The sequence below is a fragment of the Alosa sapidissima genome, chromosome 17 (genome assembly GCF_018492685.1).
Source record: "Alosa sapidissima isolate fAloSap1 chromosome 17, fAloSap1.pri, whole genome shotgun sequence".
Taxonomy (NCBI): domain Eukaryota; kingdom Metazoa; phylum Chordata; class Actinopteri; order Clupeiformes; family Clupeidae; genus Alosa; species Alosa sapidissima.
The window spans coordinates 8137675-8160174 of record NC_055973.1 but is presented as its reverse complement, the minus strand read 5'-3'; the positions used below and the strand labels follow the sequence as shown (position 1 = coordinate 8160174).

At 42.8% G+C, this 22500-nt stretch overlaps 1 protein-coding gene across 6 annotated transcripts in view; it reads left to right on the top strand.

Annotated features, from left to right (window-relative positions):
- The window catches only part of ctnnd2a (catenin (cadherin-associated protein), delta 2a), a 295331-nt gene that overhangs the window by 178637 nt on the left and 94194 nt on the right, over nt 1-22500 (top strand). For all 6 annotated transcript variants that reach the window (XM_042068872.1, XM_042068871.1, XM_042068874.1 and 3 more), the window contains one exon: nt 15500-15632. In XM_042068872.1, the coding sequence (XP_041924806.1) occupies nt 15500-15632 (133 nt within the window). The remainder of the gene's footprint in view (nt 1-15499; nt 15633-22500) is intronic.

The following is a 22500-nucleotide window of genomic DNA, read 5'->3' as shown; positions in this document are numbered from 1 at the left end:
TCTTTATACTTTTCAGCCTCCCCTCCTGTTAGTAATGCCATTTGAATCATTTGAAACACAAAAGATGTGTCAAAGCAATATAATCAGGGATGCAGCTCTGACATATTGATGGACTCTCAAGGTAACTTACTAACATGGCAGGAGGTGCCATGAAAGTTGTCAGCTGAGGCATTGTGCAATGCAAAGTTGTTTAATTATTAAATAATTACAACTACCAAACATCAGTGTAAACATTTTAAATGAAGCAGACAAGTGCATCAGTACTTTTGTAAATCCGCCCAAAACTTGTCCGAACGTCTGCCATGTTTCACCAAATTTGCCACAAACTTGGCATATGGCATCATTCAAATGAACTGCCTGTATTTGTTGCTATGGCACCAATCCAAAATGGGTCTGAATTGGCTGTCATATTAGATTTTCTGCCAAGATTCCTTTTTACAAAGTGAAATGTAACATTTGATAGGGTTTGGCCAACCCGAGTTTTGGAACATGAACACATTTGTTAACACAGATACTAAATAGTAACATTTATTATGACCGCCGCGCAGCGAAGATTTTTTCTTTTCTTTTTCTTTTTCGCATGTCTAAATTTCCGTCAAGGATTCCAGGGGCACTGAAAGACCGGGGTAGACGAAACTTGGTGGGCATGTAACCCCATATGGATAGCATGGAACCATCGTTTTTCGTTTTGATCTGTAGCCCCCCCGCTGGACTGCACCCTCCGAAAGGAGGGTAGGGCAGACACAGTTTTCTGTGAATATCTCGAGAACCGTAAGGTTTAGGAGGACCATTTTTTTTTTGTATGTTGATCTCAAGGGGCCATGTCAACCCATTCCATAACCACTCATTTCATGTAGAGCGCCACCTAGTTAAACAAAAAAAAGTAAAAATGAGGTGTTGTAATCGCAGGTATCTGTGACCTACATAACATAGTCAAAACTGCACGAAATTGTCAGTGTAGGATCATTATGAGACCCTCTGAATGCACGCCAAGTTTCGTGGAATTCCGTTCATGGGGGGCCACACAATAAATTAATTTATGTTACTATACACCAACTGGCCTGTAGGTGACCGGAGACAGTTTTCTGTGAATATCTCGAGAACCGTAGGGCCTAGGAGGTCCACCTTTTTTTGTATGTTGGTCTTAAGGGGGCATGGCAACCCATCCCATTACCACTTATTTCATGTATAGCGCCACCTAGTTAAAAATTAAAACACAAAAAATTAGGTGTTTTCATCACAATATCTCTGGCTGACATGGTCAAAACTGCACGAAATTGAAAGTGTAGGATCATTATGACACCCTCCGAATGCATGCCAAGTTTTGTGAACTTTCGTTCATGGGGGGCCTTACAATAAAATAATTTATGTGTACATTTAGTGACCGTACACCAACAAGGATTCCCGGGACACTGAAAGACCGGGGTACACGAAACTTGGTGGGCATGTAACCCCACATGGATAGCATGGAACCATTGTTTTTCGTTTTGATCTGTAGCCCCCCCGCCCCCCGCTGTACTGGACCCCCCCAAAGGAGGGTAGGGCAGACACAGTTTTCTGTGAATATCTTGAGAACCGTAGGGCCTAGGATGACCAATTTTTTCTTGCCTCCAGGGGTCATGTTAACCCATTCCATGTCCACACATGTGCATAAACAGATACACACGCACACACATACATTCACAGTAAGACATGAGTATGACACATACTCACACAGTAGACATATGTATGCATGCATGCACATGCACAAACACACATACGCAGGCAAACACACAAGCACGCACACACACACACACACACACACACACACACACACACACACACACATAAACATAAACATGTACACGCACACATGCACACAATTCAAGAATTTCTCAGAATTATGAACAGACAAGATAGGGGTGGGGTGGTATAAAATTAATTTTACATGTGAAATCTATGAACTAATCATGTTTTGGTACTTGTTGTCTAGCAGATACCAGTGAGAATTGAGTGTGGATAATGCAATTTAGTGAGACAGTTAGAATCATATAGGCCTTTCATTGTGATTTATTTTTGTGGAAAAAATGTGCTGGACTGGGCGGCGGTCATATTTTGTACCGCTCTGTGGTACATCTAGTTATAGTTTGTTGTTTGTTGCGTATGGAAAGAAAATAAAGGTTTGTTTTGTTTTGAATGTGTCATGGAATGGAAAGTGAATGTCAGACTGTCAGTCATCTTTTTAAAGATGGGTAGGCCTACAGCTGTGTTGTCATAGAGATGTGCTTTGACTCTGATAGGGTGAGTGTTATATGTCATTTTGTCTCTCGTATATGTCATTTTGTTTCTCTCTTTGCTCACATGGCACAGTCGACATTTTGGTCAAACCATTCAAATTAAAAATCTATTTGTGAATCTATTTATTTTCATTGCATAGTTTTTGCTCTATCTCTAAATGTGGCAAATCAGCAGGCATACAAAAAAAAGTAATTTTACAACAAACCCCACCACCTTTTAATCAAAAACAATAAATCCCATACAGTGTGTGGCTTTATCAAATAACTTTCCCAGCACTGTATACCCTCAGCATATGCAGGCTTAGAGTTCACGCTGGGTGCAGGGCACCGTGGAGTTTATCACCAGCTCGCACCAGCCAATCCCCCTTTAGCCTCGCGCAGCGCTAATGCTCGCTGGCTAGGCCTGCAGGAGCCGGGTCGTACTTTATGGATGAGGCTGGAAATAGTTTTGTGGCGGATATGAAGTCCTTTCTTCCTAATTGGGATGCAGTGTTCGGGGGACGCTGATGCAGGGTCTTCAAGTAATAGGGATTTATTGGCAGAGGGCTATTTTCTGCCTGACTGCTCCTTAGTTAATGCCTGATACGGCCACACACTAGTAGATTTATAACGCATCCTGATCCCACCTCCCCCACCCCCCACTGCCAAATGCATTAGCACCAGCCAATCAACACGGCTCACCCTGCTGCCACCTCCAGAAGGCAGAGGAAGCGCAGACTGAAACATTTGCTCTGATGTCTGTGTCCCCAGAACCTGTTTAAATAGCAGGGGAAAGTGCAGTAAAACAGGTAGAAATGTGTTTATGTGGAAGACAGTGGAGATTGTGGTGGCCTGGGGAAACACTTAGCGATGAGTGTAGCAGCAGCAGCAGCAGTGCCAAGCACTGGGACACAACTGCCTGTGCTAGCGGGCTCTAAAATTGTAGTGGGGGAACTGTAGTGGGTTTGTGTGTGTGTGTGTGTGTGTGTGTGTGTGTGTGTGTGTGTCTGTTTGTGACTTTTTGTGCGTGTGAGACTTTGTGTTTGTATGTTTCTTTCCTATGTGTGTATATTTGTGTGTGTGTGTGTGTGTGTGTGTGTGTGTGTGTGTGTGTGTGTGTATAAATGTAATGTAATAATATAATATATATTTGTGTGTGTGTGTGTGTGTGTAATTAATCCTGGTCTGCCTCTAACTCCATGTAGTAGATAGGGCCATGGGCCCATGGCTGCCTGGGTAAATCCCTGACTAATAGGCTGCGGCTCACAGCAGTAAATAAGACATGCTGGTTCCCTGGTTTAAATGGCAACTTTCTGTGCTCAACTCAGCTCTCGTAATGTGTGTGTGTGTGTGTGTGTGTGTGTGTGTGTGTGTGTGTGTGTGTGTGTGTGTGTGTGTGTCTGTGTGTGTGTGTGTGCGCGTGTGTGTGCACGCCTGCTCGTGTTCATGTGTCTGTGTGTGTGAGAGAAAGAGAGAGACTGATTTCCATTTTTGTGTGTGTCTTTATGTTTACATTATTATTATTATTATGTAATTGCCTAGAAATAGCTTCCATGCTTAGCCTGCATGTGGACACACACACACACACACACACACACACACACAGACCTATAAGGAGCACATAGTGGGCCAGATGTGCTAACGCTTTTGCGCCCACTTCAGGCGTATTTGTTTTGTAATGTGCGCGTAAAATCATGGCGAGGTATGTACAAACAGGTCACACTGAGGTAAAAGCGTAAACTGCCTGTTGCGGGAGCTGAAAATGGCAAATTGCGCCTTTCCGTGTCATGCATATGCATTCATGGGAGGGTCAAGGGGAAAGTGGGAGTTTGCCGTAAAGAGATGGGAGGGGAAGTGTAAAGAGCGCCTAATTATGTATTCCGAGGTATGTACAAAAACTGCATGTGAAAGCGCACGTCTATTCTGCGCCTAAATATCTCCCCCTTGTAAAAGCAGGTATTGATCCAAATTGTGGTTAAATGTGTCAATAAGAGAACCTTTCAAAGACAACAGAATCACTATTTAGAGCACCAGTTTTGCGTCTTTGTACTATATCAAAAGCAACCTTAACTTTCATTGTCCTTTCGAATGTCTTACTTTCACTTTCACGTCATCCACTTAAACTTACTTGCTAGATTTGACCAATCTTCCATAACCTACCTGCACAAGTAGTTTGAGTAGAACTACTGATCTTCATTATCTCCCTGCTTGTTGACATCTTATCATGCATTGTATTATTTCATGATCGCTAAACGTTTGATTCTTTTGAATGTTGTCATCTGTTAACTTCATTCAATTGCTTTTATGTGGGCTATGACTTCAGCTGTGGACGTTTGTAAATTGTGGTAGGGGGTAGAGAATGGTAGCCTGGGTTTCCCCATGCTGTTCCCCATGCAATTGTATTGGCACTGCTAGGCAGCCTGGATTCCATGGACCTGATTTTCACCTCAACGAAGGATTTTCACTTCAATCACAGAACGGAGGGGGGACAGCAAGATGATGACGACACAACGAAGCAGTTATGAGCAACCTGTGTAAGTTATGAGCTACGTACAGACGCATTTGATAGACATTCGTAGCGCCCAATAAACGCCTCTGGGCATTCGTAAACCATGTCTCAAATGCAAGAAAATTAATGTGTAGTTCCAGGCTAGGAGAAAGGAGCAGATTACCCGATGAAGTGAAAGTTTGATAAATACCACGTATTACAGCGTTCGCTATCTGTGGTTTGTCAATGGCGCTGATAACGCTCCGTTCGCAAATGTACGTATATTTGGCCCAGTGTGTTCAGTCCCTCCCTGTAATGGCCTACCTACTGTGTGAGTGTGTGTCATAGCTGAGCAGAAACGGTCGCCTGCAGAGCGACATCACCTTTATCATCTCTACCAGACGCCTCTCTCCTCCCATGGGCCCTGACCTCACAGCTAAAGATACGGCTGTCTTACTGACTCATTATAGAGCACACACACACACACACGCATAGAAACACACACACACACACACACACACACACACACACACACGTACATACATATACACACACACACACGCACACACACAAACAAGCACATGCACACACTCTCACACTCACACACTCATGAACATGTGCTCATGTTCAAACTGCCTCCTGGGTGAGCTTGTACGGTAGCTCAGAAGCAACAGTGGTCTGCAGATTTCCGTCACCTTTATTCTAGTAAACTCCAACTCCGGCAGATGTCTCTACTCTCTGGGGCAGGAGTCTTACATAGTACATCATATGGACATGTCACATATGGCTACCCACCGTGCATCTCACTCAGGCATATCCAACTTAATATTGGCTTCAGGCTTCATGCTTTTTTGTTGTATAGTCGAGCAGCTGAACTTGAAACATCACAGTTTACTACCAACTTGTATTCCCTAACAATTTTCAATCTTAATATTTGTTTTGACTGAAAACTGAGTCTGCTAATAACAATTTATTTATAAAAACATGTATTTATAAACAGTCAGCATGGAGAATAGCTGATGACACCACTGTCCACCATGAACCAATAAAGAGATTGCGCGTATATTGGCATCCTGGAAATCGATTCATGATATCATATACATGATATACATAGATTTTTTCTAATATTCTTCCGGACATCTAATTGCTTCTATTTTAGGAAATGTTTATTTGTGTGGGATAGTATTTGTTTGCAATTTAGTGTATCCTCTAAACAAGATTGGAGAGCTACAGTAGATATTTGTTTGTTTGTTTGTGATTTTATGATATCCATGTTTGATTGTTTGCATGTGCTTTTGTGTGTGTGTGTGTGTGTGTGTGTGTTTGTGTGTGTATTCAGTGAGCCTTTACTCAATCAACAATTAGCTTGGCAGTGACTCCTATCAGCTAATTCTGTTTAGCATGCTAGCGAGACATGTATTTATAAAAAACATGTATTTATAAACAGTCAGCATGGAGAATAGCTGATGACACCACTGTCCACCATGAACCAATAAAGAGATTGCGCATATATTGGCATCCTGGAAATCGATTCATGATATCTTGTGCATGTAGCCTATAATTTCCCATCACTGCAGTTCTAATGAAATCAGCACCTTATCCATTCTCCAGCAGGGATGATGAAATGCATGGCAGTCATACCCTCATTCCCAACATTCCGAAACATTGGTGTTGAATACCGGACATGACCTCCCCTTTAGATGCGTGTGGTCTGATAGCTTGTCTCTATAATAGGGAATTGTTCATCTGAGAAAGATTGCGGTGGGAGGGGGTGCTTTCCGCTGATGTAACACCTTTAAGCATGGCCACTAATGTCCGCCTTGACCTTATTCAAATATGATTTGCGCCCTGAAATGATACTTCATCAAGGTAATGTGTTTTGGCATTGACGCCGTGTCTACCCCCACCCCCCTCCCCCATTCCTTCATTAGACAGCTGACTGATAACTCACACTGTGGTTTGTTATCCAGACATCACTGTCGCTAGGCTCTGCTGATTGGATGTCGCCATGGAAATAATAAAACGAAGAGTGCTAATTTCCTGTCAGGGGCTTGCTTCATTTTTGTCCTTTTATTTTATTTTTTCTAATATTCTTCCGGACATCTAATTGCTTCTATTTTAGGAAATGTTTATTTGTGTGGGATAGTATTTGTTTGCAATTTAGTGTATCCTCTAAACAAGATTGGATAGCTTGTTTGTTTGTGATTTTATGATATCCATGTTTGATTGTTTGCATGTGCTTTTGTGTGTGTGTGTGTGTGTGTGTGTGTGTGTGTGTGTGTGTGTGCGCGTGTGTGTGTGTGTGTGTGTGTGTGTGTGTGTGTATTCAGTGAGCCTTTCCTCAATCAACAATTAGCTTGGCAGTGACTCCTATCAGCTAATTCTGTTTAGCATGCTAGCGAGCACATCCGCTGTCTAATTGAATCAGTGACAAGGAGTTGCTGCTGTAATTGTGTCGCTATCGAACATGACTAGAATAGCACCAGATTTGGGTGCTTCTAAGTTAATTTAAGATCACAGCCCTAATGAACTAGTCATAGCTTTCCTCATTACTGAAATGGGAAGGCTGATGGTTCAATTAAATGTTTTTTCTTTTTCTTTTGTTTCCGAGAGAAAGACCCCTTCAATTAGCCTATGTTTAAGCAGGTAACAGTCTACTTCTGACCAATGACACCAACTTTAGACTGTGGGTGTCAACTTTTCTTAAACTAATTGGTCCAAAAGTACTCTGATGCCTCATTATTTATGTAATATATGTACAAATTTGGCGGCATAAATGTAACCTCTCAGAGCATTAAAATGCAAGACCATTAAAAACAAATATTCTGCTATTTTTCAATCTATTTTTTCCATTCATTTAATAGTCTTAGTTCACAGGGAAATGAGCCCTAGTGGAGCAGTGAAGGCTTCCAAGCAGATCCACTGAAAGAGGTCAGGTGAGAGGAACAGTAGACTCGTTTTTGCACCGTTTTTCATTACGCCGAGTTAAATGAGATGCTGATGGCAAACTGCAGTGCTGCCATATTTACCTTGGGTAATTGATGTTGTGGAAAGTTTTTGAAAGTCGTCTGCCTGAGTGTTTGGATATTTTTTTTTTTCTTTTTCAAACATGTTTGTAATTGACGTGTTTAATGAGGGGATAATATTTGCTGTGTCAGCCTTGCAAATGAGCACTTTGTCTCCCGGTGGTGATGGAGCACCTGTCTATCTGAGCAGTGCTTCTGATGCTTGTCTGTCAGTCTCTGCCTCAGCCAACATTGTTCACCAGCGCTAGATGCTTCCATGGCCTCTGCACTGCTCAACAGCTAAATAGGGATAGACTGATGGTTCATAGCATATGCCATTATAGCATAGCCAACACTCTAGATTATTACTTTTAATGACAGTTTGTATTTTTGCATTTACTGTAGCTGTACTTTTGATTTTTTTTTTTTTTTTTTGTAAAAAATGCCTGACTTTGGTACCAACTCTACTTGAGTATAGCCCCAGACTCTAGAGGGTTAAAGATAAGGAAGCTCTGGCAGTGTAAAGGTCATTGGCATTTCTGTATGCCAGTCTGAATAGTTACAGACTGTGGCAGTGTGAAAGGTCACTGGCGTTTGCGAATCCCAACAGAGAAAGCCATGACTCTCAGATGGGACTGACTTGGAGATGGGACCGCATAGCGTCAAGAATTTACACTCTGAAAAATGCCAAAATTCCTATATTGGTCAGTCAGCCATATTGGTTGGAAATATGCAGCCAGAATCTGCGCTCCAAGTGCTTTGTGGAGTAAGAGAATACCCACAGCCAGGCTACGACAACACAGAATTGACCATATGTGATTAAAATCTCATCTATGTTATCCTGGAACCATATTAAACACTCTCTGTATGTTAACCCTACCCCCCCCCCCCCCCTTATTTTTTTTTTATCAATGACCTATTTTGTTGTTAATACTCATAACAAAGCAGTAAGCCATGTTTGCCACCTGATGAGTCATAAAGCCTACTTGAGATTAACCTTCATAATATGAGCTGCCATTTGGATATGGAGATGGTCTCCAGATCATAGCACGTGCTTTTGTTAGCCATTATAAAGTAATAGGCAATTGAGAGTGATCTCTAGTTAAGGCGACGATGGTGTGATCATGGTCTCTGAGTGGCCGGCTATCGGAGGCTACTGTGCTATCTAGCTGGCTGTCTGGTTGGTTGGCTGAGTTTTATGTGGGATTAATTTGAGGTAATGATGCGATAATGCCTGCTCGGCCTCAGAGGAGAGAGTGCCTGTTAATAGCCTCATTTAAAATCGAATTCCAGCCCTCGCTCAGACAGGAATGAGGTCATTGCTCACGAGAATCTTGCCTATTGGAAGAGGGTTGAGATGAAGGGGTGGGGTGGGGGGCAGCTAGGAGATGGGGTGGGGGGTGGAATGGCAGCCATTGATTGTGAAATGGATTGTTGTTCTGCTTTACAGATGTGTGCTTTTGGTCAGTAATACTGTATGTGTAAGCTTTTGCTTAGTCATGGCAGCTATTCCGCTTCTCTCTCTCTCTCCTACATATAGCGACAGTCAGCTGTGTCTGACGAGGTGGGTGGTTTTATGCGTGTGTCTGTGACTTTATTTGGATTGTACGTTTGGGACATAAATGTGGTGAGAAGGTTTAGTATGCCCAAAATATTAGTATGCGGAGACTTGAGTATACTTAACTATCCAAATAAACAGTTGGACATAGGCTTTACCTTTTACCATAACTATATCCAGTTCCTACTTATTCACATAAGTGTAGTCAGTAGGCTTGCATCTCATAGCACTGCATCTATCTTTCACTGGGTCAGTTCGATCCATCTTGCCTCTTCCTCATTGCCTTTGCAAGCCACCACCCCTACACCATGTGACAGTCACATGATCAGTCGCTGTCCAGTGTGAACGAGGCTGGGCGATACTGCAAGGTTGCTGATAGGTTGATAGTTGAATGGAGTGCAATAAGGAAGAGGAAAAGGAGGAAGAGGAGGAGGAGGAGGAGGAGGATTTATGTGTGGCTCTCCCGGAAGCCGAGCGGGATAAATCAGTCAAGTCAAGGCTTCGGTTCATCACCATCCGTCTGCTGGGCCGCTTGCATCCGCTGCTGCCTCCTCCGGCTCCTGGCCCCCATGATTGATGTTGTTTTTCCGCCTGAACCTTTTCCTCAGTCACCGAGTCGAGTCATCCGCGTGAGCATCCCAGCCTTTGCTTCCTTTCCCCCGGATGCCCTCGTCGTCTCCATGTCGTTTATGCACAGCCTGATTTTATTTGTTTTCTTTCTTTTAAAAGAAATACTTTGTTTTCTCTTCTATTTCTTTTCTTCTTCCTCTTCTCACAGGTGTTTCCACTAAAGAGATGCTCTCAGAGGGTCTCTCAGTCTTACGTGTGTTAAAATGCACACCTGTGCATCATCAGGCCTGAGACAGGCGGGTCGGCGATATTTATTCCACTCAAGTTCATTTGAAACGAATTATGGGATTTTTAATAACTTGTGCGAATCAGTCACCGCTAATTTCTCAGGCGAAAAACACAGAGGTGCCTCAGAGCCGAGAGTTAAGATGAAGGCTGACGGATCTTTCCGGAGGGTGGAGAGGAAGCGTGACTGTCGGGTGCCACCTGAAATGTGTATCTAATCGTTTCTCTCTCTCCGTCTTCCTTTCTAACTCTCATTCTCATTCTCACTCTCCTCCTCAGTTCTTTCCTTATCTGTTTTTCTCTTTCTCACACACAAACACACTCACAGGTGATTGAGGAAAGGGACCCCTTAGGCACACATTCACACATTCACACAAAAACAGAGAGAGAGAGAGAGAGAGAAAGAGAGGACACAGAAAGTGTCTCTTTCTGTCTAGAAACCATTTTTCTTTCAAAAGTTTCTGAAACAATTTGAGAAAGGTATGAGAAAGCTATTACAGAGCTTCCCAGTCAACAGATTTTTAGAATCACAAGGTTTATTACATTTCTCTCCATCTTGAGTGTACTGACTAGTGAATAGACAAGCCTTTCATTATATTGGAGATTGAATAGAGAGCCTCAGTTGAAGATCTGAGCTAAAGTCAGTGTCGGTAGGCGTTGATTGTTTTGTCAGTGAGGTCCTACAGACGGTGGCCTTCACAGTACTGTCATACAGATGGGTATGTGGGTTTGTGGGGGGGGGGGGCATGTGCACATGAGTCTGTGTGTGCGTGCGTGCGTGTGTGTGAGAGATCAACCCTGAGTGTATTCAGCATTAGTGGTGGTAATGATGGTGGCAGATGCAGCAGTGGGTGTGTATTATCCATTTCATTTTCAGTGTATGTCTTTTCCGTGTGTGTGTCTATATGTGTGAGCAGCCCCAAAACACAGTGTGTGTGTGTGTGTGTGTGTGTGTGTGTGTGTGTGTGTGTGTGTGTGTGTGTGTGTGTGTGTGTGTGTGTGTGTGTTTTGTGTGTGTGTCTGTGTCTGTGTGTGTGTATGTGTGTTGTGTGTGTGTGTGTGTTTAATTGGGTCAGAAAATGCTCTGAATCTCTTTGATTCTCTTCCAGACAAAACAGTAATTAACTTCTAATTAAAGCTGTTGCCTCGGCTACTGTTGTCCGTTGATTTTGGTAAATGTAATAATGGGACGCCCAGCTGGTGGTATTGACTTACTGTAAGGCTAATGAATCACCTGCATCGATGAACTGCAGTCCTGAGAAAATGATTGACCTAATATTTAGACAGTGTGAAAAAGGAGAGATAGAGTTAGATAGAGAGAGAGAGAGATGGTATGTGAAAAAACTATGCTGGACATATTCACTGTTCATATTAGATAGTCCTTGTTGCAAATGATATCAATTTGTATTCACTCTTAAGGGCAATGTAGGGACCGCTTTAAAAGTACACTGTTCTCCCAACAGTTGCTCAGGCAGTGCTTTCAAACGTATTCCATTAAAATGGTGAATAATTAACTACAGCACAAATATTGATTGATGTTGTTTTTTAATGGTAACGTTAATAGTTTGTCAAGGTAATACTTTTTAAACTCCTGAATGAAGGGAATGCTCCATGTGAAGCTTAATTCTAAATATTTAACATGAATAAATCATTGTCTTAAATCATGTCTTAATAAAAGTCTCTATTAAAGTTTCATTAGCACTGAAGTTAACACAGACCTAATACATAACAGTTCATTAAAGACTTTAAAATGGAACCATTGCCTGTCTGTCAATGTGATTTCCCATATTCCCTTGTACATGTAATCCAGTTTGATAATGTGCATCTGGAAGCTACAGTATAAGATGTGGGGAGTTGGTAGTGTAGTGGCTAGGGAGCTGGGCTAGCGCGCAGTAGCCTGAAAGGTTGTAGGTTAAATTCCCAGCTTCCACCGTTGTGCCCTTGATCATGACATTTAATCCTAAGTTGCTCTGGGGAGAATGGAACCTTATAATAAAATTGCCATGTGTTAGTCTGCAAAAGTAATAAATGTGTATTGTGGCTCTGTAGAGCCTATGAATATGTACAAACATACAGTCATACAAATCAAGGCCCGAGTCTGAATATCTGATACGACACTCTTCCCCCAGTCAGGAAGTCGCTTGCACGCCACTTTGTTGTGATTGAGCGTTTGTTATTAGGACTGGCTTTAAATAGCATCATGTGCCAAGCCAATCAAGCCCGCAGACAGGCGCCATGACAACGGCTGTCCCCTCACATTAGGTGGTGCCTGTTCGCCGTGTGGGCACGTCAGTCCCAGGGTTGTTACAGGTCGGCGTTTGATTGGCTGGTGGTTCATCGTGCGCTAAGGGTGTTGCCAGTGTCTCTGCGTGCGGCCTGTTAAAAATCCCCCCACCTCAGGAACACACAGATCCATCACACTGTCTGTCAATGCTCATCAGCATATCAGCATCTGCACATGAGAGAAAGAGAGAGGGAGAAAGAGAGAGAGGAGGAAAGTGGGAGTGAGATAAAAAGGTGAGGAAAGAGGGTGAGGGAGACTGGATGAGAGAGGAGTAAGATGTAGAAAGAGGGAGAAAGATAAAAAAGGTGGCATAGAGGAAGAGGAAGAAGGAAAAAGAGGAGCAGAAGAGATTTGGACAGCTGGAGAGAGAAAGAGAGAAGGGAGATAGAGAGGTGTCTTCAGTTGTTGCAAGATGATGTGGCAGCTTTCATGTTTCTCGTTTCATGTGCCTCTTGTTTTTTTCCCCCCGTCCCCAAACTCTCACTCCTTTTTTCTCCCTCTCTTCCATCTCCTGCTGCTGGAATTCAGAAGGCATGAAAGACGAGGATAATCAAATGAGAGCTCAGTTTAAATTTGTCATCCACTGTGACTATTTCAAACATCCTCAGTGCGTCAGGTGTGTGTGTGTGTGTCAGGTGTGTGTGAGTGTGAGTGTGTGGGTGGATGTGTGCGTGTAGGTGTGCTCGTATTATATGTAGATAAATGATTTTCTACACACACACACACACACACACACACCTCCTTATTTACATTTGCTTGCTGAGGTTTCTTTTCCAGCCAGTAAGTACGAAAATATCCGTCTGTACTATGTGGTTTACTGGGCGCTTTTGGTGTGTGTGTGTGTGTGTGTGTGTGTGTGTGTGTGTGTGTGTGTGTGTGTGTGTGTGTGTGTGTGTGTGTGTGTGTGTGTGTGTGTGATTGCATCTGTCGCCCTCAGAGAAGCTTTCCAACCCGGCCGTCCTCTTCCCTGTCCTAGATCTGTCAGATTATCCGTGCAGTTGTACACGTTTCTGATTCAGCACGGGAGAGAAGGCCCATCTGACAGGCTAGCTCTTTTTTAAGGCTTTAGTGTCCACACACACACACACACACACACACACACACACACACACATTCCACGCTTTACATGGCCCCTGCCCATTAACAGTGTGTTCTTATGATTGTCGTTTCATTTTGAAGCAATCACTCACACTTTATGTGTGTGTGTGTGTGTGTGTGTGTGTGTGTGTGTGTGTGTGTGTGTGGTGAATGCGGGGTGGATCGGCAGGCTTTTAATTAATGAAAAGCGTGATGCTTATCTTATCGGCGGATCATTCTCATCTCTCTTATCGGCTTGGTCAGGAACGATCCTCGGGAGAGACGGGACCTGTGCTAACACCCCAACGATCTTATCACCCCCTATTTGATTCAAGAAGAGTGTGTGTTTGTGTGTGTGTGCATCTGCGAAGTGCTCTCTCGCTCTCTTGTCGGCTTCTAAGGGCTTTAGAAAGGGGCGCCTCAATCTGTGTGCTTTGTGTGGCCCGCCGATTTTCTCTATCTTAGCAGCACTTATCGCCGCCTCCGATAACAAACATTCATTTAGCACCTTTATTTATCTAAGGCTGCAGACGGAACAATGGAATAAAAAAGCTGTACTAGTCTGAACCACTGAGTGCTTTGGGTGCCCCTGAGGAGCTAGGTGGCCCTTCAGGAAATCACACACAATTTGGTCTGTGGTCTGTGTTTGTGCAATAGGGTCACTGAAAGGGATTATTTTTCTATAGGGTGTTGGTTTATCAAGGTGTCATGACTTATGGGTGTCCACATCTTCTGTGATGTATTTGTTTTTAATTACGTAGAAAGCTGATGATCTGAAAGTGTGTGTTTGATTGAACGTCTTTAGATGAACTTTCATTGTAAGCTGCAGCTTTGGCAAGCGTTGTAGCCACACTGCAGAATACTCACTCCTGCATTACACCATTATATTCAGTACAGCACACATGGTCTAATAGTGTTAAAGTGGGGAAATGAACAGAGAGAGAGAGAGAGGAGGGGGGGAGAGGGGGGGGGGAGAAAAAGTCAAACCCTAGTAAAACCCAAAAATCAATCGCTCATCCAAACCCAATTTCAGGCTGGCTTTCCGTAGTCCTTCCTCTGTGGTCATGGGCGGGTGCAAACAAATTATATTTCTGAGAATCAGATACAGTGTAGTGTACAAGAAGAATTACAGGTGGTGTGGGGGAGGGGGAAGCCTGCAGATCCATACTGTTGCTGCTTCTCCACCTCCAGGCTCACAGAACAATGCTCTCTGTGGCTGTAATGCAATAAAGGCAAAAAGCATTTGCCTCGTAATGATATAAGAAAACACATTTATTTTCCTCAGCTCATTCTCCTCTCCTCTCCCACCATGTGCCCCTCCTCTTCTCTCCTCCTCTACTTTACCTTCCCTCTCCTCTCCTTTCCTCTCCTCACCCCTCCCCTCTCCTCCTTTACCCTCCTTGTTCATCTTCTCCTTCTTCCTCTCCTCTTCTCCCCTCCTTTTTCCTCCTATCACAGCGCAGTAGGAGAGTGTGGGATGTTGGTTTCTCACTGGTCTCATTCTGTCTATCCATCTGTCATTCATCCTCTTGAATCTTTCTTTCTCTGTTATTCCTTTTTATTTAGTAAAAAACACTTACCTGGCAAGGCAACTGTGAGAAATTGTCAACTTCATGCAGCAGCCATAAAAGGAAGATTCCCCGCCATTGATTTTGTTATAGTTCCCTGCGCAACGACATGAAAACCCTGTTGAACACTGCAATGAGCATGTCTATGGGGTGAAGTAGTTGCAACTCTCAAATACTTGTTGCATTGTTTTCAAAGTTCTTGATTAGTCAACTGTGGTGGGACCTTTGATGGGCAGGCTTGCTTTTGTTTGTTGAAAGTGGCAGATCTTTGTTTCTGAGTCAGATTGATTGAAATGTGTATGAGACCAGCAATTTTGAAAGTGTGGGTATTGGCGTTCTTTTTGAAACATGGAGTTCCATTTCCTCTAACTCTCTCTCTCTCTCCCTTTCTTTCTCTGTGTGATTGCAGGGAGTTTGGCTGGCGAGACCCAGAGCTGCCTGAGGTCATTCAGATGCTCCAGCACCAATTCCCATCGGTCCAGTCCAACGCTGCAGCCTACCTGCAGCACCTGTGCTTTGGAGACAACAAGATCAAAGCAGAGGTACAGTAAACTTCCTCCGGACTTTCTTCTACTGTAGCTACCCTCTACTCCCGCGCACACACAGCAGAAGCTATAGCCTTAGCGTGATTTCCAAACTATTAGCAGCAGTTTATACATTGATTTTGCAAAATTTCTTCAGCTATGAGGTTAATACGCTGAGGCAGTTAATATGGTATTACAGTAATATGTTTTTTGTTTTTTTTTAACTTGCATAAAACACGATCCTGCAGTACACAATGCGGCTAATATACAGGAAATTACTGTAGCCCAGGTAATCCTTCTGAGACAAAGCTAATGAGGCTCACCAAAGTCTGGACTTCACCAGAATGACAGTGGCATGAAGCATTGTGAGCGACTCTGATGAAGGTGTAATATTGAAACGTCTTTTTGGCTGCACCGAAATGAAAATAAGGCACATCCAAAATGTGTGCTCCGGTGATTCCTCCCTCTATTCGCGTTGTGAGAGACCCTCAGAGGTAGATGCCAGGGAATTTCTCACCACACTCACTCTACTATTATGCAGCATTATGGCCTTGTCAGTTCCTGTTGCGTTCTGCTCTGTTGCTGTGGAAACAATGGGCTGTGCTTATTTACCAAAAGAAGTGTTCTAATGTGAGCTACTCCGTTTTATTATTATTTTTATATTGTTTTTTTTAACGGAATTAGTCTCTGTAGTACCCACAGTCAACAGATAATTCACCCCTTTATTGGAATGCTATGCTGTGTAGCTGAACCTTGATTTCCCCACAGTGAATTTGCTGAATATAAAGTGGGCCTGTGTAGCTCTGGTAATTATCAGCTAATAGCGCAGCCGCACAATAAGAAGAAAGCAAAGCGCCATATTGACAAGCGCAGGAGACTCAGCGGACTGCCAATTGTCTCCCCCTAGGCTTAAGAGGCTGGCGCTACGAGGAAATTAAATTTAGAGGATGCATCTGTGCCAACGAAACCGCATCTCACAACTCAAGCTCGGGCAGTGGTGGTGGCGGTGGTGATGGTGGCACACCAACGTATTGTAACAGACTGAAAAGAAAAGCAGAGGAGATTGTAATTAGTTTGGCTCACGCATGCACAAGCACTTAAAAGTCAAAGTAAAGCATTCTTCACAATGGACCCCAATGAACTTAAGCACATTTTTCCCCCTTTCGGTTTGTTTAGAGATCCTAGAGTCTTTTCGTTATCGATCTTTGTGTCTGCACATGATTTAAAGTGCAAGTCAGTCAGTGGGTCCTGTATGAGGGATACAGTATTTGCCTTTTTCCACTGAAGGAACCAAGATTGCATCTGCTATACAACATCCAACACACAGTATACTGTAGGTTAACATAGCTACATTCACAATCACGCCTTCATTCCTCTGTTTCCCAAACCATGATCAGGGAGCACTTCACCAGTCCACCAAAATGACCCAGACGCAAATAGCCAGAGAACATGTGACGCTGGGATAGGTCATCATTGCTGTCCTACTGGTTTTGGTGAAAGTGTGTATGCATTCGCCATTTTCCGCTGTCTGTGTACATACAATGCATCCTTTCAGCAGGGCCAGGGCGAAATGGAAACATGTTGAGTTTCATCCTTCCCTAAACGCACCCAGCATGGTTTCCCCAGAGCAACCAGAGACAGCCAGCTGCTGCGTGAGATGAGGATCTGCTCAGAGCTCTTTGTTGGGCTCTTACTCGGCCAACGGCTTCGTTACTTGGGGCCTGCTCTGCCTCTGCATGACCACTTAATTAAATTTAAGACAGAAGCCAGCTGACCATTGGCAGGACAGTCATCTAGGTGTCACATGGTTACCATGGCAACACCATGCGCTCTCCCTCTCGCACACACACACACCTGATGGATGACTCAATCTTTGGGCCTGTTCAGCTGGCAAAGGGGGGGGGGGGGGGGGGTCACCATCCACAATGGTCCAGTGGTCGGTCTCTTTCATTGTAGGTTCTGAATTCTCTGTGTGTGTGTGTGTGTGTGTGTGTGCCTGCGCGCGTGTGGGTGTTTTTTTTGTGTGTGTGGTGTTTTTTTTTCTACAGCACACAAAGGGGAAAAAAATGTTTTTTTTCTTTTTTTTTACAAAAAGGTTGTTGACTCATGAAAATTGAATTGTCCGTAGAATTAGAACCGTAGAACGTCTTTCTTTGTGTATATATATGTGTGTGTGTGTTTGTGTGTTTGTGTGTGTGTGTGGGGGGGGGGGGGGGGTGCTGTCAGGGCCTGTAAGGTTGTCCCTCATTTAGGCCAGCGGAGAGAGTTGATTGCATGCGACAGGCCCTTACTAGGTGAGAGTGTGAGGAGCTCAGCAGCTATCTGCGCACTGTCACTCAGTCCAAATGAGAAGACTTGTTTGTTGTCACGCCAGGGCCTCCCCTCTCGCTAATTCAACTGGACATGGCGAGAAAAGTGAGACTTAGTTAGAGGAACACTTAAAGAATGCCAATGGGTTGAGCTTGAGTTTTAGAAGACGTAGGGCTTGTTCAGATGCTGGGTCACTCTGTACCAAAGGTGGAAACTTCAGTTCAAGTTAAAGTCTTAGCATGTATTGGCTTACCTACATGTATGTGTACATAGCCAGTGTTGGGAACGTTACTTTAAAAAAGTAATTAGTTATAGTTAGTTACTCACTATTTGTTCCAAAAAGTAACTGAGTTAGTAACTGAATTACTATATGATAAGAGTAACTCATTACCAGGGAAAGTAACTATTTGCGTTACTGTTACAAAAAAAATGTTGCTATATGTCAAAGATTTTGGATTTTTTGAGCAGTTTTGAGCAGCCAGTTGAAATGAGTAGAACAGACAGGAGTTTGTAGTCTACATAACTTTCAATATTTATTAGATAGATAGATAGATAGATAATTTATTGATCCCCAAGGGGAAATTCAAGATATTGCACATCGACAGACCTATGGTTGACTTCAGCCTGTTTCATAGGTTTTTGTTGTGAGGCAGAAAGATCTAGCTTTTGCTGCTTGGAGGACTTTGCTCCGAGTCCTTCTTTGCTAGTGATCATCTGTGGTGGAGATATCGGTGTTTTTGGCCACTAGCTTTAGATATGTGTCACGTGTGTGAGATGCTTCATTAAATTAGAGTTGCTTACAACGGATGTCGACAAAGTCTTCGCTCCTGGACATAATGTACACATTACATGCACGTTCTTGCCTTGATGAATTTGAAGTAGTGCTTATATCTCCACCTTGAAAAGGCCAACTTTTCGGATTGCTCCTGACCTCTGCTGTTTTGTCGAATCTCTATTTTAGCGGTTCGTGTGTGTGTGTGGCACGTGTACTGGCAAGTGTGTAAAAACACTGGCTCTGATTGGCTATCATGAAACATGACTCTGCCTTAGCCAATCATAATCGCTTATCTCGTTATTAACCAACCCCCTAACTAGCTGTGAGCCAGGGTGCGTTCGGATTACACAGTTCACAGTTACACATCAATGCATAGTAACGCACCGCATTTAACGTCCAGTAACGCTAACGGCGTTGTAACGACGGGAAAAGTAATTAGTTAGATTACCCCGTTTAGTCCATGAGCCACAGGCCCAAAAAGGGGCGTGTCACTACCACTTGGGGGGGGCAAATTCTCACTATATTTTTCTGAAAGCTACATATCTCTGGAGTATAAAATGGTATGATAGCAAGTTGGATCTTGTAGTTTTGTGGCTGTACAGGCCTTCAAAGTTGACCTCTGATTTGAAAAAAGGAAATTCCGCCTATTGGCTTTTTTTTTTTAAACCACTCATAAGAGCCCAGAAAATAATCCAAACCTCATTATTACTGATGCATATGTGGTGTTTGATGTTCGCATACATATTTTGAATCATTATGTGATTTTGCCCTTCATTTTGGTTGGTAAAATTCAAGATTTATGTGTAATAATGAGCAAATCTACGTTTTCAGAGACACAATGTGTTGCAGCACTAATTGAAATGCCCACTACCTCATCAATCAAGGTATTTATACCTTTCTACCTCCCAGCAAAGACTTGAAATACAAATGATTACATAGGTATGCATTGCTATGCTATTTACTATTTGTAAATGTACTATTCGGAAACACCCCAAAATTCAGTAAATTAGTATTTTATTGAAACTACCCATAAGAGATATTCCAAGAGATCAAAACATCATGATTTCCAATCACATATTACCTTTACATTCAAGGAATACCATATGAAAATTGTTCACATCACCACATGTACCCAGCTTAACCTAAATATTATAATTTTATAATGTCCAGGGCACATGAAATACATACAGTAATTTCCTGTGTATTAGCCGTATTATGTATAAGCCACAGGACAGTGTTTTATGCAAGTTAAAAGAAACAAAACCATATACCATATTAACTGCCCCCGTGTATTAACCTCATAGCTGAAGAAATTTTGCAAAATCAATGTATAAGCTGCAGCTAATAGTTGGGAAATTATGGTAAATGCATCACAGGTGCTAAAATGATCTACATTATACATTTCAGTTGTACTTTTGACTAGTAAGAATGTGGGAATGAGATGTAGATGAACTGGTTGGTGAAAATATTCATACTTTACACATTGTTATTATTATGTACAATTATTATTATTATTATTATTATTATTATTATTATTATTATTATCATACTTAAAATTGTCTTTCATCTGATGTTAAAATCATTTCCAACTATTTTCCAAGACTTGATCTACAAGTACATACATTTACAACAGTTTTAAAAATTCTACACAGTTAGATCTGATGAGACAGAAACTGAAATTGGATCAATCCATTTTCAGAGGAACATGAGTTCATTTGCATATCTACAGCAGGTAAAGCAACACAAGAGGTTAGGGATGATCTGATTCAGGCTCATACTACAGGCAAAGATCATGACATAGAGGCTGGAGTCAGATATACCTAAGCACAAATTCCATGATACATTGACAAAGAAAAAATGAAAGACATTTACAAGCATGAGTGAAAAAAGAAAACACAGGCACATGGCAAGACCATCATGTTAAAGACTGGACATGAGAGAAGTTTTTTCTCACCCTCTTGGACCTTAACCATGGTCATTGGCGACACCTGAGGGGACCCCAAGGAAAACCTCTAAAGCAGCACTTGCAAAGCATTTGCAGAAACTTGCATCACTATCAGATAATCTTCCAGATGAATATAATACAGCAACAATCATTGATGGAATGTCTCTGGTCCAGAAGGTCAATAACAATGTCTCAATTTATGCAGACATTGCTGCTGCTATTCATAGCATGATCCGTAAAGAGGCAAAGCAGAGGCAGATAATTTTTTAGATTAAATTAGATTAGATTTAACTTTATTGTCATTGTGCAGAGAACAAGTACAGAGACAACGAAATGCAGTTTGCGTCTAACCAGAAGTGCAAAAAAGCAGAAAAGTGCAATGTGATATACACAGTATAGGCAGGTGGTGCATAGACAGGACAAGAAATATAGTGCAGTGTAGACAGTAGTATACAGTTGTTTTGCAGAAGGTGGTTTAGAGTAGCATAAATTAAATATAAATATGTGCAGTGTATTAGCAGTTACCTTATAAGAGCAGAATAAATATGGCTATGTACTGTAATATGAACAATGTATGAACAACATGTACAGGTATGTGCAATGTAGTGGCGGTACCATTATAGTAGTAGTAAGAACCATATAGATATATGCAGTGTATTAACAGAATATATTACAGAAAAACTGAATAAATATGGATATTTAGTATGAACCATATAGACAGATATGTACAGTATGTACAACTATATGCAGTGTGGTAACAGTACCATTGTAGTGCAGAAACAGTAACATTACAATAGTATTAATAATAAGTGTATGTGCAGGATGAAAAGCAGTAGAAAAATGGCTATGTACAGTATAAGTGTAATTACAGTATGTAAAACTGTCCGCCTCCTTGTTGTCCCTGTCAAGGTTGCTATGGTCGTGGACACCTCAACAGGCACAGGCAAGGAGGCATCAGGCGGGGGCGGGGCAGAGGGTGATGGGGGCTTAGTTTGTTGGATGTCACCGGGATGCAGAGCTAGAGTTCAGCAGGGTGACAGCCGCAGGAAAGAAGCTTCCTCTGAACCTGCTGGTTCAGATGCGGAGAGACCTGTAACGCCTCCCGGAGGGGAGTGGGGTGAACAGTCTGTGGTTGGGGTGAGAACACTCTTTGATGATGCGCGCCTTACGCAAGCATCGCTTGCCCTGGATGGCCTCGATGGAGGGGAGTGAGGAACCGGTGATGTGTTGGGCAGTTTTCACCACCCTCTGCAGTGCTTTCCGGTCGTGGGCAGAGCAGTTGCCATACCAAACTGTGACACAGTTGGTGAGGATGCTCTCAATGTTGCAGCGGTAGACGTTCACCAGGATCTGAGGAGACAGATGGACCTCAGAAAGAAGAGACGCTGGTGAGCCTTTTTGATCAGGTTAGAGGTGTTGAGGGTCCAAGAGAGGTCCTCAGAGATGTGGACACCCAGAAACTTGAAGCTGGTGACATGCTCCACCTCAGTCCTGTTGATGAGAATGGGTGTGTGTGCTAGCTTTAGACTTCCTGAAGTCCACAATGAGCTCTTTGGTCTTCTTAGTGTTGAGAGCCAGGTTGTTGTCAGTGCACCACGATGTTTGGTGCTGGACCTCCTCCCTGTAGGCCGTCTCATCGTTATTGCTGATGAGCCCAATCACCGTAGTGTCATCTGCAAACTTGACAATGGTGTTAGAGCCATGTACAGGTGTGCAGTCGTAGGTGAAGAGGGAGTAGAGGAGAGGGCTCAGCACACATCCCTGTGGTACACTGGTGTTCGATGGTTGAGGAGGTGCGATTATCTAACCTAACAGACTGAGGTCTGTTGGTTAGGAAGTCCAGAATCCATAAGTTT